At 46.7% G+C, this 16325-nt stretch overlaps 1 protein-coding gene across 1 annotated transcript in view; it reads left to right on the top strand.

The window, feature by feature from the left end:
- Positions 1 to 16325, top strand: part of LOC147702336 (ATP-binding cassette sub-family A member 10-like) — a 1673715-nt gene that overhangs the window by 266777 nt on the left and 1390613 nt on the right. The window contains exon 5 of the mRNA XM_086930968.1: positions 13830 to 13924. Within this exon, the coding sequence (XP_086787094.1) occupies positions 13830 to 13924 (95 nt within the window). The remainder of the gene's footprint in view (positions 1 to 13829; positions 13925 to 16325) is intronic.

Raw genomic sequence — 16325 nt, 5'->3', positions numbered from 1 at the left:
CCAATTTTTTTTAAGTTACTGAAATTGGAGATAGTCAACTGTTTTCCCTCTTTTCCTAAACTGTAATTTTAACCATATCTTTGCACCAAACCATACCTTACCCTTTTTCACATGTTTAATTCCCCCTATCCCTATGCCCATTAGCATTTTCTACTCTCCAAATAAATAGCTTTGCTATTTTGTTTCATTATGGTTACTTAGAAAGTTTTTCTTTGCAACAGCCTTGTTTCTGTCGTTGTTTCTCAGTAAATGTATTATGGCCGGGATGCCCGTCACCCCCTCCCAACACAATCCCTAAGGATGGGAAGTCGGACGCAGTTCTGAACTTTTGGAAGGCGGGAGGGAGTCACCCTCCCGGCCGTATTTATTAAAATATGAAACAAAATTAAAACATTAAATAAAAGTTTCATAATCATGTACAATTTTATATTTATTACATTTCGATGAAGACATGTTCTTTGGCTAACCTTAACAAATCTCTAATACAAAGGTTTCCTAGCCGAGTCTAACATCCTGCAAATGCATACATTCTAAATAAAATTGTACATCCTAGCATTAAGGGCCAACGGCAAGGTCTTAACCGGTGTCAGATCCCTACTACCAAAACTGTCGCCCTCACGGTGTGAATGGCGCATGCGCAGAGGACTGTACCCTCATTGCCAACTGTAATTTCCCTTGTCTTGTTGGTGGTCCCCCTTTCCGCTCGACGCCATCTTAAAGGTCGTCCGAGCTCCCGTGTGAGGTATCTGTAGGAAGGACAGCGTGGACTCCCCCCCCATCCCCACACTCTCTATCCGCCGTCGCGGATATCCGGGCCCCGGGAAATTCGTAGGAGGGGCATATAGCCACCTCCTCCCCTGGAAGGGGCCTATGGCCGTCTCCCCTTAGGCGACCCATCCTTAGTGGGTTCCGCCTCCCAGTGGGAGGGGCCAATGGCCGCCTCCCCCCGGGCGCTCCCATCCATATTGGGTGGCGCCCCACTCTAGGGACCTTGAAATTACTGCTCACCGATCATGACCTTACCGCCACAGGCCGGATAGTTGACCGGCTATCCGGCCCCCCCAGACTCCTCCTAAAGGTCATGCTTCCTCAAACCCCTTAGCCATGCTATGAAGTCTCCTATGAGTAAAACATTCCCCTCCCGGGTCAGGTGAACCCCATCATCTAGATACATGTGATCACCCCGAATACACCCATGAGGAATACTATGCAACTGTGTAGAGCGAAACAATCTACCAATTTTATTGTTAACCTTCTTCACCGAATGGTTCAGTGCTGACACCGAAAGGCCCCCCCGCCATACTTTCCTGGGAATCATGTGGGACCAGGCAATCGTGCACCCCGGGATTCTTTTTGCCAACCAGCTAACGGCAGAAAAAACTTGCTCAAACAATACTCGTCTACCCAGAGTCACCAAGTCATTGCCCCCCAGGTGTACTATGACTACAGATGGCGGTGACCTCTGCCGCCCTAAGAGACCCTCAACAAAAGATTCGAATTGGTCAATACAGATCCCGCCCCTTCAGTGGAAGGCCACTCTGTACCCGTATTCCCCAGCTGCGCGAGTCGCGTCACCTGCTTTGAATACGTCCCCGGCCCGCCTCACGTATGAGTGGCCCACGACCCACACCACTCTCTCCTCAGACGGTGATCCATGACCGCTGGTCTCCTGGTACTGGGTCGACTGCAAATTCCCCCCGCATGACATGCTCGCGAAACTGTAATTCAAACAAAAGACATGAAGCATGAGTGCATGTCAACTGACTTCACAACATGTGCAATCGCACATACCTTTTGAAGCAATTCGAGGACCATCGTCCCAATTGTTTCACTTCCTCTGCACCCTGACCCCTGGCTGTGGCCTCAGTAGCAGCCCCTATCCTAAAGGAGTGGGTCCCAAAATCGCACGGGTCCATGCCCGCGGCAGCGATTGTCAGTGCTAGCACCCTCTGGAACTGAAACCTCGTCAGTGGGGTGCCATCGTTGTGCCTCAGCAAACCCCCCCCCATGTATCCGCCCTCAGTGCCAAGTATTCCTCTATACACATTATCGGGCACGTGGGGGACCCTCGCACGCGCTGCACAACAACACTGTTTCCCGTAGCTCCCTGGTCAGTCTTGGACCTCGCTATCGTGACTACCATCGAATCACCCCTAATTAGGATGTGATCCCTGCACAAGCCTCCCTCCACATCTTTCTTATTCCTTGCGACCAGTTCGCTCACCCGCATAGCCCCATGGAACGCTAATGCGAAAGCTGCCCGGAACAGAACTGCTTCGAATTGGGAGGAGCATGTCTCGACTAGTTTCGCTATGAGTAGGGCCAACCTTTCTAAGCCAATCGGGCGCCTCTCATCTTGCTTGCGACCCTCGAGGCGCTGCCAGCCGCGAAGGGCTTTTTTCGCCAAAAAAGAACCTGTTGGGTCCTTGATGCCATGTACCTGCGCCATGAATGAAATGGCCGCCCTGTGCCTATTGGCCGTTGCCGCTGATCGGCCTTCTCTGTGCAGTGCTACCCGGAACCCTAGGAAGGATTCCTCCTGACCCCAGTTCTGATTCCCTGTCGGACCCAAAAACGCACAATAGGAACGAAACGCTCCTTCGTATGCCTTCCTCGTCCTGGGGGCTAAGCTCGCTGCCACGAGGTCTTGTAATCCGGGGCACCGATTAGCCAGAGTGCTTCGGGGAATGGTGCCGCCGCTAGGTCCGCTGTAGGTAGATAACCCCTGAACGCCTGCATATGTGAACGAGAGAGTGCATCAGCCGCATGATTCAGTACACCCGGCACATGTTTCGCCCTGAACTGTACATTCAGTCTCATGCAAAGCAGCACAATTTCTTTCAACAATCTCAAGATCCATTTGCAGCGTGCTGCCTGTCGGTTAATACATTCGACAACAGTCATATTATCAGACCAAAATACGACTGAGCGGTCTCTGAAATCGTCTGGCCATGCCATCAGAGCGACAAAAATAGGGAACAGCTCCAGGAACCCAATGTTACTTGTGAGACCGCTGGAGTGCCACCACGCCGGCCATGTTTGCGCCGACCATTGATTACCAAAAATGGCGCCAAATCCCACGCGCTCTGCCGAGTCAGTCCATAAACCCAGCTCGTCTGAAGACGCTGGCGGCTTGCTCCACACTACTCGACCGTTGAAGTCCGCCAGAAATGCCAACCAATTGCGCATATCCTGGCGAACCTCTGCAGACAGTCTCGTACGGTGGTGTCCTTCTTTGATACAACCATAGCTTGTGCAATAGAGCGTGAGAAGGGGCGGGCCATTGGTATAACTCTCAAGGCAAAGTTAAGCTGACCCACTGTTTGCTGTAACTGGTGCAGGGTCACTTTCTCCTTACCAAGGCAAAGTTCCAGGGAAGCCCTAAATTTAGCCACCTTTCCTCCCGGCAAACGGAAACACCCCTCCACAGAATCGAGCTCAATTCCCAGAAACTCCAGTGAAGTAGATGGTCCAACCGTTTTACCTGGTGCCAATGGGACTCCAAACTCCCTCATGAGGATGCAAAAATCCTGTAGCGCCTGCGCACATTTCGTGTCGCCGGCTGCTCCCAAGAACAGAAAGTCATCTAGATAATGCATAACATGCCTATGCCCTGTAGCCTCGGTGAATGCCCACTCTAAAAAACAGCTGAATCTTTCAAAATAGGCACAAGAAATGGAGCAACCCATCGGCATGCATTTATCCATGTGATAACTCCCTTGGAAAGCAAAACCTAGCAAACGCTGATCCTGTGGGTGTACCGGGAGCAACTGGAACGCTGATTCGATATCTGATTTTGCCATCAGCGCCCCGGGGCCCAGGCGATTTAACATGGTGACAGCATCCTCGAATGACGCGTACCGCACCGAACAAACTTCCGGGTCAATAGCATCGTTCACCGAGAAACCCCTTGGAGCAGACAGGTTATGGATCAGCCTAAACTCCCCCAGTTCCTTCTTTGGGACCACCCCTAATAGGGGAACAGATGAAATCCGCCACTGGCGGGCGCTGAAAAGGCCCTGCCACTCGCCCTAGACTCACTTCTTTTGCAAGTTTTCTCTCTACCACACTTGGATTCTGCTGCGTTGATAGCTGGTTTTTACAAAAACGTTCCCCTCAAAAATCCCCCGCCGGGATGTGGAAGACGTATAAGAATCCCTTCCTCAACACCCCAGCGGAGACATGATCAGGGTATTTGTTCAACCAAGGAGTCATAGCCATGAGATCAACGGGTGTAGGCAATTGGTCACAACGATCAGCCTCACTCCTGCTTGGAGCCTCCCTTTCCTCCCCCCCGTTATTTTTGGATCTACATGAACTCTCCGGGTGTGAGGAATTCCCACAGCCCGCACACACATGCTTGAACCTACATGTTCCTTGCGGTCTGTTACAGTTACCTCGATTGAAGCCCCAACAGACCCCCCGCTTTCCACCATTCCCGCCGGTCTTCAGCTGGTGATCACCACCGGCGCCTGCTCGAAAGGGCACCGCGGGTTTTTGGCGGGAAACTCCCGACCCACTCCCGCCTGGCGAGGATGTCCCTGCCATCCCAGGCAGGAGCTGCTTATGCCAAGAAATTGAGTCGAGGCAGTCCCATGTCAGAGAGGAATCATACTCTTTCGCTTTACGGAATTTCATGTCGTAACCTTTCCATTCGTCCCCCTCATACATTTCATAAAAATCCATTATACGAGTTTGATAACAAGACAGTTCAGTCAATACCTCAGGCTTACGTTCACCAATAATCGCATTAAACATTGCAAAGGCCTTCGCCCAATTCGTTATCGTCTCCTCCACCCTAAACTCCGCCATCTTGGCGCGCCAGACGCTCGGGTGCCACAAATCTTTCTGTGTTTTAGCATATTCCATCTCTCGATGGTCAGTTAATAACGAAAACATATTGACATACTTGTCTGCCCATATCAATTCTTTCGTGGCAATCGGGATATGTTGTACCACCCTCTCCCGCCTTGAGGGTAATGAGCCCTCTCCCGCCAGCGGCAAAGCGAGCTTACCCGGTTCGGTCATTTTTCCCGCCGTTTTCCCGCGACCAGCTGCCGGTCCTTCCGGTATCACCTGTGGGGAAACAAGAGGAAGATTCGCCTTCGCGGCATCTCGCGACTGCCGCAACTGCTGGATTAGTAACTTGGCCTCTTCGGCTGTGTCTCTGGGCGCCGTAGCACCCCCTGCCTTCTTATTGAGCCATGCGGCCAACTGGGTGGCCAGTTCAGGAGGCATATCCTCATCGTTAGCGGGCGTAATCACAACCGGGATCGGTTGACCCGCGTCTGGGATTGGTACCGGGTCATTAGCTGGTGTGACAGGGGTGACCGGGGGTACCTCAGGGACCGGAACCTCCCCTGCAACCGCCCTCCTCTTGACCCGCTTCCCTCTACCCTCGGGGACGATTCCCGGCAAGGCCGGCCCTATTACCTTCTTAGGGTTACCAGGCTTGTTCATTGCAGCCAGTTGTTTTTTGACGACCGCCCAATCTCGACCAAGCGCTGGGACTTGTCCGACCTTTCGTTCCATGCCCGCTATCCGGTTCACCAACATGCGTAGCACCTTGTCTGTCTCGGAACCCTTTCCTGCCTTCTTGCCAGACATGGTTTCGACTATCCGTTCCGAGTCGATGAACACGGTCCTGGATTCTTCGCCTTAAATCACTGAAAGAGAAACACAAGAATTACAAGTTCTCAAAATTGCCGCTTGTTCCGTCGAGGGCTCACGAGCAACGAGTGGGTGCAGCCTTCAGAGCACAGGAACAAGAGGACGCTTCTTCGGATTCCGGCTCTATTTATTCTTCTTCGGCAGGGCGTGTACCCTCCTCCGGTACGCCTACTGGACGTGGTCATCGGTGTAGGTGTCTAGGACAACCCCTCTTGGGCGGGAAAAGGCGCGCCCCGGCTACGCCGCTTCGGGCATACCAGCCGAGACACGCCCCCCGCCCAAAATGGTTTCCCGGGAGGATCGGGGCACCCAACCATACGTTCGGGGGGACCGAGTGGTCGCCCCTTTCCATTCTCTGTTGAATATTACTTGTAATGATTCAGATACTTACCAGTAATCGTCATTATTCCGAATACCATTTTTCTCATACCAGAAGCACCAAGGCACCACATGACCCAGCTAGAAACCAATGCAAATGTTCAAAGCAAAGAAAACTCTTCTCCCTTACATCCAAGCTCCTCCCACTAAACTTGTGATAAAAAGGGTCAGACCCCCAAAACACTTGCTGTATAACCCCAAGCTAAGAGGAGGATTCATGTTGTTTACTGGGTATAGGGAGGGAGGGCCATTGTATTGATACAAGAAAATTGAGAGTTGCAGTAATCAAGATTACCAGTAAGAAATTGAACCACTAACTCCTCAATCCCTTTTCTTATTACAATACAAGAACAACCTAAATCCCAATAAACCAATCAAACTCATGGGTCATACAAAGAAAACTATTTATTGCACACCAAGAACGGTAAAAATGGTGTTCAAGATTTAGCAGCAACGAGATCCCTCATACCAAAATTCAAAGAATCCACATCTCCCTCATTCAGTCTCTAATGGAAAACAAAGGTTGAAGGAGTTGCCCAAGTGGCCACCTTACAAATGTATGAAACAGAAACACCACCAACCTCAGCCCAGTAGGCTGCCATTCCCCAAGTGGATCTTTCCTGAACTCCACCTGGCATCTGTATATATTGTGAGGCATAGGTCATCAAAATCAATAACCTAATCCATCTACTTAAAATAGCTATACATTCCTTATTTATAAACAGTTTTTTATATTGTCTAAAATTCAGTGTTCTGGACAAATAGATTATCACCGCCCTCAACACATCCACGGTTTGGATTGCTTCTTCCTTAGGAGCAGAGGGAGCTGGAAAAAAGGGCAGGGTTACATCCTGTTGCTGAAGAAAATGGGAAACAGTGTTAGGGAGAACCCTTGACCCCAGTTTAAGAACCTGTCTGTCAGCAAGCATTCTTAAATCGGGAGGCCTAATAGATAATGACCATAACTCACCAGGTCTATGGGCAGATGTGATAGCCAACAAGAAAAACACCTTCACAGACACATCCTTCAAACTTCCACTCTCCAATGGCTCAAAAGGAAGAGATCGCAAAGCCTTTAGAACCAGGGGCAAACCCCAGGTATGACTGGTAGTTTTAATAGTTAGTTTCATTCGCGAAAAAGTTTTAGAAGTCAAGTACTCAAGGAATTAATCTCCTAAACACTCCAAGGGACCCTGACTGCTATACGTGCTACCCATTGTATTTTTAAAGCAGAGATGGCCAAACTGTGATTAGAACCATCCTGTAAACACTGTAGGACCCAGGAGGGGTAACAAGTAGTACGGTTCAGAGACCCGTCCGAACACCAGTTAGAAGAAAGATGACCAGTAAGATTTCCTAGTGGACAGTCACTTAAAATTCTGTGTTGAATCCGCCACCAGGGAATAAATACCTTGCAGCATCAAACCTTTCCTTTGAAAAGTCTAACCCATCAGACACATCTTCTTGCACATGTCAGAAGGAAGAAGTTGGGACCTGAGGGGACAGGAGCTCCTTGGTAATATCCATTCATGTTCCATTGTCATCAGCATTAGCAAGGGAAAACATCCCATTCAAGGCCAAAAAGTGGCTAGTAAAATGAGGTATATGTCTTCCCTCCGCAACTGGGACAAACACAGGGGTATCAGGGGGGAAGGAGGAAAGGCATACAGACGAAGGGGAGGCCAAGGGTTTGGGAATACGGATAGAAGCATTGGCAGAAGATTATTCTCTGAGGTGGCAAACACATCTGTCTTAGAAGGGCCAAACCTTTGACACAACTGGTTGAAAATACAGGGATCCAGACAGAAGTCGTAGGCAGAAGGAAAGACTCTGCTTAGTCTGTCTGCCAGAACATTGTCCTTTCCTTGAATGTAAGTTGCAGAGAGAGAGAGAAGATGAATCTCTGCCCAGCTGGGATTCTGTTCCAGACTGCTTGTTTATGTAAGATTTTGTGAGGGTGTTGTCGTTCTTACCAAAACAACCTGACTGCACAATAAATGAGAGAAGTGGAACAGAGCAGGATATACTACCTTATTCTCGCTCCAGTTCAAGGAGTGAATACACTCCTCCAGCAACCACTTCCCTGAACTCAGAGATTGACCAAGGTCATACCCCACCCCACTTTGCTGGCATCTGTAGTCAGGACCTGGGAAGAGGGAAGGACTAAGAAGAAACCCCTTGCCAGATTCAGAAGGTCTAACCACCACTGCATCATCTGCCAAATGTCAGTTGAAACAGGCACCATGTGTTCCATTGGCTGAGATACCAGTTTTCAAAGAGACAGGAGGTGCCGAACCAGTGAACCCAGTTGTAGAAAAGTCCAGGGAGCCTCAAATTCACAGGAAGCCTATAATAGATGAAAACATAGTATATTATAGCAAGAAAGCAATAAGGCAAACACAAATGTATTTCGATAAAGAGAATATCATACCATGTGACCATGCAGGTGTAACCAATCGCTTGCTGATGCCTTTGTTCTTTGGCCCTGAGAAAGTAATAAACTCCAATGCCGGGACTGCTGGAGTCTGACCATTCCTAGATCCATCTTGAAATGAGCGCTAATGATCTCTAGATCATGAGTAGGCTTGAGACGAGATTTTTCCCAATTTATTAGCAGACCAAATTCCTTCAGAAACTGGCAAACAGGATTTATCTGAGTTTGAAAAATGAACTGTGATGGGTAATGGAGCAGTCAGTCGTCCAGGTAATGGTGCATCAATACGCCATGCTTATGGAGATGTGCCACAACTGGAGCCATTACTTTGGTTAAAACCCTTAGAGAGGTTGAGAGACCGAAAGTGTTTAGAGGTTGAGAGACCGAATGATGACCCTCCACAGAGATACTGCTGATAAGGGGGATGAATAGGGATGTGAAGGTAGGAATCTCTCAAATCTAAGGCAGACATCAATTCTCCCGGGCATATGAGAGGAATTATTCTCTGAAGAGTGTCCATCTTGAATCGAGTCTTGTTCAGAAACATGTTTAGATTCTTTAAGTTGATTATCAATCTGAACTTTCTGGACTGGAAACAGTGGAATAGAAGCCTTTCCCTTTTTGGTGTTCTAGAACTGCTGTGATTGTAATATTCTGCACCGCTCTGCAATTTCCTGTGCAAGGGCAGAATCTCTGGATGCTTTTTCTGGGAATAACCAGTGGACTGGACCTGACCAAGGAGGTACACTTGCTAAATCCAGTGCGTATCTTCTCTCTATGATACGTAAAATCCAAGTGTTGGAAACATCTTTTTGCCAACTCTAAAGAAAAAAGGAAAGCCGTCCTCCCACTGGGAGGTCGGTATAGTCAGGGGCACATCTGAGCTTCACACGAGGAGGGGATTGCAGCATAGAAATCTGCCTGTTGGGAAAGGATTGAAGCTGCCTGTTTCTTCCTTGAAGCTGAAAATGAAGTTGCTGCTGACATTTCTTTTTGGGTGTCTGAGACAGATCTGTTTTTCGCTGAAACCGGAAGAGTTGGGCATGTTTCTTGTTTTTGAAAGCTTTATGAAGCAAACCTTCCAAGTCATTGCAAAATTGGTTAGTACCAATAAAAGGCATATGAAGCAATCCCGATTTTTGAGCACCAGCAGCCTTCCAGTCTCTCAAGTATATATGGGGTTTAGCCGAAATGGATGAAGCAACAGAAGAAGCTGACGTCTTCAAAATATCATAAGAGATATCTGCAAAAATCTAGTCTAAGTTTCCATATTTTCAAATAATTCAGAAAATTCTACCTCATTCTGAATGGCAGAAGTGAGTGATTGCAAATTTTGACAAGGGACTGAGATGCATAAAGGCAGTGCGTCGAGCCAATTTCAATCCTGAGAAGCATACATTTAAAGAATCCTCCACCTTACAAGCCACAAATTCTGAAATGGGAACTTCTTGGTCATAATTGCAGGACAGCCTGTAAGAATAGCCAGCATAGGGTCTATCTTGATAGAAGATGGAATTGCCACATCCCATGGCATCAATCGCTCAGGCGCGGAGAAGGAAGCAATTCCTTCTTGTAAATAACCCTCACACACCGTAGTAGTGTCATGCTTCATCATTGGGTTCACCCTGACTCCTAAAGGTCAGGGTGGGCCTGTCCGTGTTTCAGGGAGCATTTAGGAGAGATAGGCCAGTGGGTTTAAAGATAAAAATCCTCCTATGTCTCCAAGTATTCGTTTATTAGTGGAGGCGTAGGGGATGTTAAAAATTATATACAAAGGGGTCAGCGGGAAGTAATTGTTCTATGACCCTAGTGTCTTGCCAACATGTTGCAGCCCTTAAAAATGGCCACCTAGGTCCTGGGCTTTCTTCCCAGCAATTAGAGGTTCCCTCCCTGGATGTTCAGAAGAAGGGGGGATTTCCCTAACTCTTTAGATTGAGGATGCAGAAATCTGCATTGTCGCAAATGGTATGGAAGTTATACTTATCTCCCATTCAGTTTCCTTATGTTTTGTATCCGCCTGTCAGGAACTATTGTATAGCCACAGTGGAAGTTCGTAAAAGGAGGATCAAGACACGGACTAGGTTTAAACCTAGTCGGGGAAACATTTGGTATCCTGTAGTTCAGAAATCCCCACACACTCAAGATGGCCGCCGCGGTGGTCGTTAAGCCCTCTGTAATGCCAGTCTAGCATATGAGGCAATCGCGCAGATTATCAACTGCGCACTTCAACTAACTAGCGTGAGGAGACACAGCTCGTTTCTGCCGCTCCGCGTCATTAATCCAAGACGGGAGTCGGCAAGTAGTTTGGGTTAAATAATTGTTGCCTTCTCTTTCAGGGCTAGTTTAGTCGTCCCTGAGAGAGAATTTAGTTTATTACTTGGAACAGTCACTGTCAGGTAAATTAAGTGACAAGTTCGAGCGCTGCCATACTTTACAGTCAGTCAGAGCAGTTTTGGAGTTCGTGCTGAGAAACTCTTAGACAGCTGCATTGTTGCTGATGAAGGAATTCACAGAACAGCGTCTTGAAGAGTTCCTGTGAGTAGTAGAAGAATTCAGAACTGTGCCATTTGGGAGAGTTCTTCTGAGGAGTCTTGAACTAGTAAGACAAACTTGATTATTGCCCAGCGAACTTCCCTACCTTCCTTTCGCAATTGCGCTTGCCCTATTTCTTTCCTTTCCCTTTTTTCCTTCCCTGCACCTTTTTGCGCGCTATGGAAGGATCTCTTTTGGCATGAGACTCTTTCATTGCGCTTACTGGATAACCAATAGAAGAAAACAATTACATCATCTGCACATACGTACTCAGGTACAGAGAGAGAGAGAGAGAGATGAAGAATCTCAATAGAACCTGAATGAGTTAATTGAATATTTGGTAATGTAAGTCTTCTATTCCACAGATAAAAGTCTACCTGCAGTAAACTTCAATTAAATACAGAAGAGAAGCAAATACCTAAAGCACTACTGGTAGGACAAGCTTTAATTATTTCATAGAGTCACTATAGTAAGGTGGGTTGTTGTCTTATGTATCTTTCCATCTGTGTATTAGGCACCCCCTGATGAATAGACTGCAGAATATCTTCCTCAGAAGTCCAGCAGCCCAGAGGGTGTCAGCAGTGTCAAGGTGTCTCTTCTTTTATCCACTTTCCCTTTTCCCTTCTTCTGGTGAAACTGCTAATCTAGCGGTGGCACTGGAGGGTGGGAGATTGAGAACAGCATCTAAACTGCCCCTGTGGAGAGTTGGAGACTTCTGACACCGCCCTATTATGGAGGATCATATGTGTCTCAGGGGGAGCGCAGTAGTAGGGGTAGCCTTGTAGTCAAACTTTTGTCAAAGGTCCTGCCCCTCAGTGCCACCTACTTGGATCCGCTTCTCTCAGCTTTCGGTGCCACCTACTTGGGCCCCGCGTCTCCCGGCTTCATGATCTGTAATGTAGTACCGATGAGCAGAAGAAGAAAACAGGTAATGATTTTGGCTCTGATCCTCTATTGCTTGGAGGTAAGGGAGTACGTTTTTTTGTTGCTTTTAACCTTCCCATTGACTCCAGCTAGGTCATGTGGTGCCTGGCTAACGGTTGGACACCTCATAGTAGTAAGTATTAGTACAAGAAAAAGCTTGAGAAAGTAATGAAATAATCCTGTTCCATGTGGCCAACGCAGTTATAACAGCTAAGAAAATGGTACATACAACTTTCCATCAAATACCAACTAAGGGCTTGCTCATAAACTCTCAACTGCATCTTAAATTTGTTGACACTAAGAGGGTCATTAGGTAGGCTAGCAGACTCTGCCTGCCTGCCATCCTGATGGTAAAAGGGACCGCCCGCCATATGTGCGGGGGTCCCGTGGGTGACATTAGGATGCGCCCGCCACACTGGCGGGCACCTCCTTCATTTTTAACATTGTGGCGAGGGGTGCTTTTAGCACCGGCTGGCCCAATGCGAAAAATGTATTTCGTGCATGTGCATGCACAACGTGGCATGCACCGCGGGGTGCCTGCCATGTTGTGTATGCACATGTAGGGGGAACCAGAGGCACCCTCATGTGCCCGCCCCACCCCCCCCCCCCCAACATCCTGGGGCCGCGAATGAGCCCCCAAACCAGAAAAACGCATGTCTTTTCGTGGCAGCGTTGCTGCCACGGAAAGGCTCCCTCCCGCCTGCATACTGATATGGATGGCGGTGTCTAGCAGACACCGCTACCAAATGAAACCCTTTTCCTCCACTCTCCCCACCATACTAATATGGTGGGGGGAAATGGGTGGCAGGCGGGCTAGGATGTAGGGCGGATTGCGACCGCCTGCAAGTTGGATGTATTATATTTCAACACCTGTGGAAAAAGGTGAGCATGCAAATATGAAAGAAAATCTTCTAACAGGCCAATGGAAGTCTGAAAGGGTTTATTAGGAATCAAACAGCAAGAGTTTCCCCTACCACAGTCAAATGGAGCAAGTTCAGCAAGTTATGTAAAGCGCAAATGTATAATCTAAATCTCCTATGTTTTGAACAATCATGTGAAATAATTCTTAGAAAAAATGCAGAGTAATGTCTAGTCTGAGCTCATGAGAAGAAGAGAACCATTCGTCAGGTAGAAGCAATACCACATAAACATTGTGGCTTGTTTTTGGATCGTGGAAGCCATGAGGTAATAATAATTAAATTTCAGAGTTGGCCACTTCCATTGGGCAGTGTTAGTGTGAGCCAGAAAACATGGTTGAAGCATGTTACAGTTACACTAATGTAATTTTACATATTCCACACAATGCCAATATGTTACTCAAATACTATGATCAGTCCCAGAAAATTGGTCATATTTTATTTCTCATTTTACATAATTACTGTTTTAGTATTTGTTTCACCACCTTTGCCCTCAAACAATATTCTATAAAATGTTGCACCATATAAATGGTTAAATTAATGCTGCACCATGTTGTCTGCTTACAAGATTAGAATGAGCTCCACATATACAAATATCTTGCATGTTCAAGTGTAACAAAATGTTTTTGCTCTGTTCCCTATTTTAAAAGCTACAAATGTAGTCCAGAGGCAATTAGCTCCATGTTTGCTCATTGGAAATATTTTTTTGTAATAAGGTTAAGGCTAAGTTTGAGCTAAAAAAAATTGTATTCCGTTTTTTATTGTACCAGAAGGAAAAACATTGAGCCAAATGGATTTTATTTTTAAAGCAGTGCCAAACCGTTTACGACAGGGCCCATTGGTCCCCATTGCCTTTGCCATCAATGCCCCTAAAATGTGTGCCAGTGTTCTCTTTTGCAAGTGACACCTCTAAATATACTTGCCATTTCTTCAATGACAATGAATGTCTTTGTCATGATCATTCCCTTCCACAGATTGCGAGCATCATTCAGATTTCTGTAGTGCCACGAAGTATTGGTTGAAAGGCTTTGTGTTCCTGCAAGCAAGCATAGATGCTGCCATTATTGAAGTAAGTAGACATTCCAGTTTACAGTTTGTAACATGGAGCTTCAGTAACTTGGAAAGCTAAAATTCAACCGTGTTTTAGTTGTTTTCAAAATCCATACTCATTATATAAGTGCAGTACTTTTATTGTCGTCGCAATGTGTCAAAAAGTTCCTGTGACCGAAAGGAAAGGGGCGAATTGAGTCAAAATGTTGTATTTCCATCTACCTTAAAAAGTATGTGCAAGTTTGGTAGCAATGTACCTGTTGCTGGAAGACAAAAACATAATGCTTTGTTCTTTGTTGATACCTGGCAACAGAAGAAGTTCATTTGTTAGGTGAGCTGTGTTGCTAACGGGGTGGACAGGGACACCTGGGCTTAGATCCCAGAATGTTGAGTTGATCGAATCATGTGGTGTTAGGTACATCACTGTAATTAACTAGGTCTGATTTTACTTTCTCTTATAAAAGGTGCACTACAAAAAGCGATATTTGATCAAAGTTAAGGGCACCGGACAATCTGAGCTGTTTGTACCCTGAAATCAACACCAGGGCATTCAGGAAGTACGGTTCATTGAATGTAAGAGTATGTTTAGGAATTATACATTTTAATAAACTATTCATTTCAATAAATGCCAGTCGTTGCAAACTAGTGTGTTACACAGCAATGCTTTCCAGGCTTGGCTCGAGCTATAGCTATTCGGGTCAGGTTAGCTCTCCCACCTCTACAACAGTCCTGCAGTGTTGTGCTTTTGAAGTGGGGTGTGTAAATGTTGCACATACTCTCACCTTGGATACTTATGGGCCTCATTTATGAGGCTGTGCGTCACTTTTACACCGCCGGTGCGTCACTTTTTGTGACGCACCAGTGGCATAAAAAACTGCGCCTTGTTGAGCCATATTTACAAAGTGACGCATCTAGGTAGATGTGTCACTTTGCAAACCCCTGCGCCACATTATACCTGCGTCAGGTATAATGTATGCAATGGGGGGCATTTTGACGCAAGAAAGGGTCATGGAAGTGACGCAGTGAAATCTATCAGATATCACTGCGCCATTTCTTGGCCCCTAATGCATCAAAATCTTACGCCTGCTTCATGGCAGGTGTAAGACTGACGCAGGCACTAACAACATGGGACTTGCCCATGTGAAAGTACACATTGCTGGAGTTGCGTCACTTTTGTGACATACTCCAGAAATGCGTCACTTTTGCGCCTAGAGATACGTCAGAAATACTGACGTATCTGTAACTCCTTGCGACATGATGCATCATAAATATGACGCATCAAACATGTCTCAAGGAGTGCGCACTGAGAAGTGACGCATCGCTGCTTTCACGCAGCGATGCGTCATTTCTCATAAATGAGGCCCTTATATATTTATTTATATGTTCTAGTTAAATCGTTATGTGAAGAAAATATTTGTGGAATAACTTCTGAACATGTTAATTGTTTAACCAAAACAGGTATATGGATAAAGAAATGAATAAACGCATTCCCAAGCTTTGCCAGTGTTTATTTTTTCTTCTGGCAAGGTGGTTGGGGGAGGTGGGAGGTCAGCAAGCAACAATGGGAGTGTTGAGGTGATTGAAAACAACAACAGGAGGGATTGGGTGATTGAAAACAAAGACAGGTGGGTGGGGTTGATTGCAAACCACGAGGGGAGAGTGGAGGTGATTAAAACCAACAACGGGGGTGGGGATTGAAATCAGTCTGATATAAACTCACCACAAGCCGCGGCTGAGAGGGGTTGTTTGCAAATAACTGGTGATCACGTAAGGCAGTTCCATACATTTGGATCGAATTGACACTATATAAAGCTGCACAATAAATTTGATAAAAGCATTGCCAAAACTTTACCAATGTTATTTCCTAGCGAAGTGAAGGGACTGTAAGAAATGATGGGAGGCTATCTGACAACATGACGGGCAGGAGAGGGGGAGGGAAATGGCAAGTTGGGTGGAGGCAATGGATTGCGGGAGGAGGGTGATTGGCAACGTGAGAAACAAGAATGCGTCTGGACTTGTTCAGCAGGAGTACCAATGGGAAGTTAATGACTGATAAAAGACATTCAAGCGTGTCCCATTGGGCATAGATTGAACCTCAGCCAGAGGCAGTGGAATGCACTCAATTAATAGTGACACAATATAGTTACTGGCTCTCGAGCAGTTCCCATTGGCTTTCAGATAACAGAACAAATGCACATGAAAGGGAGGGGTTTTACATACCGGAGTCCTCAGTGTTGATGACCAGCTGTGGGCCAGAGACGCAAGGTGGATAGTGAATTGTGCTGATGAAAAAAAGCATAGCAGACTCCATGTTGATTACAGAAAACATGCTGTGTGCCTTCTGAAGGGGCCTTCATGTTAAGAAGTTTTTGGTGGCAAAGCTGCCCCGCTCTCCCCCGCAGCCTCCTATAAGCTGTATG

The sequence above is a fragment of the Lissotriton vulgaris genome, chromosome 7 (genome assembly GCF_964263255.1).
Source record: "Lissotriton vulgaris chromosome 7, aLisVul1.2, whole genome shotgun sequence".
In the NCBI taxonomy this organism is placed as follows: domain Eukaryota; kingdom Metazoa; phylum Chordata; class Amphibia; order Caudata; family Salamandridae; genus Lissotriton; species Lissotriton vulgaris.
Note: the sequence above shows the minus strand (reverse complement) of the source record. Positions and strands in the feature narration are given on the sequence as shown.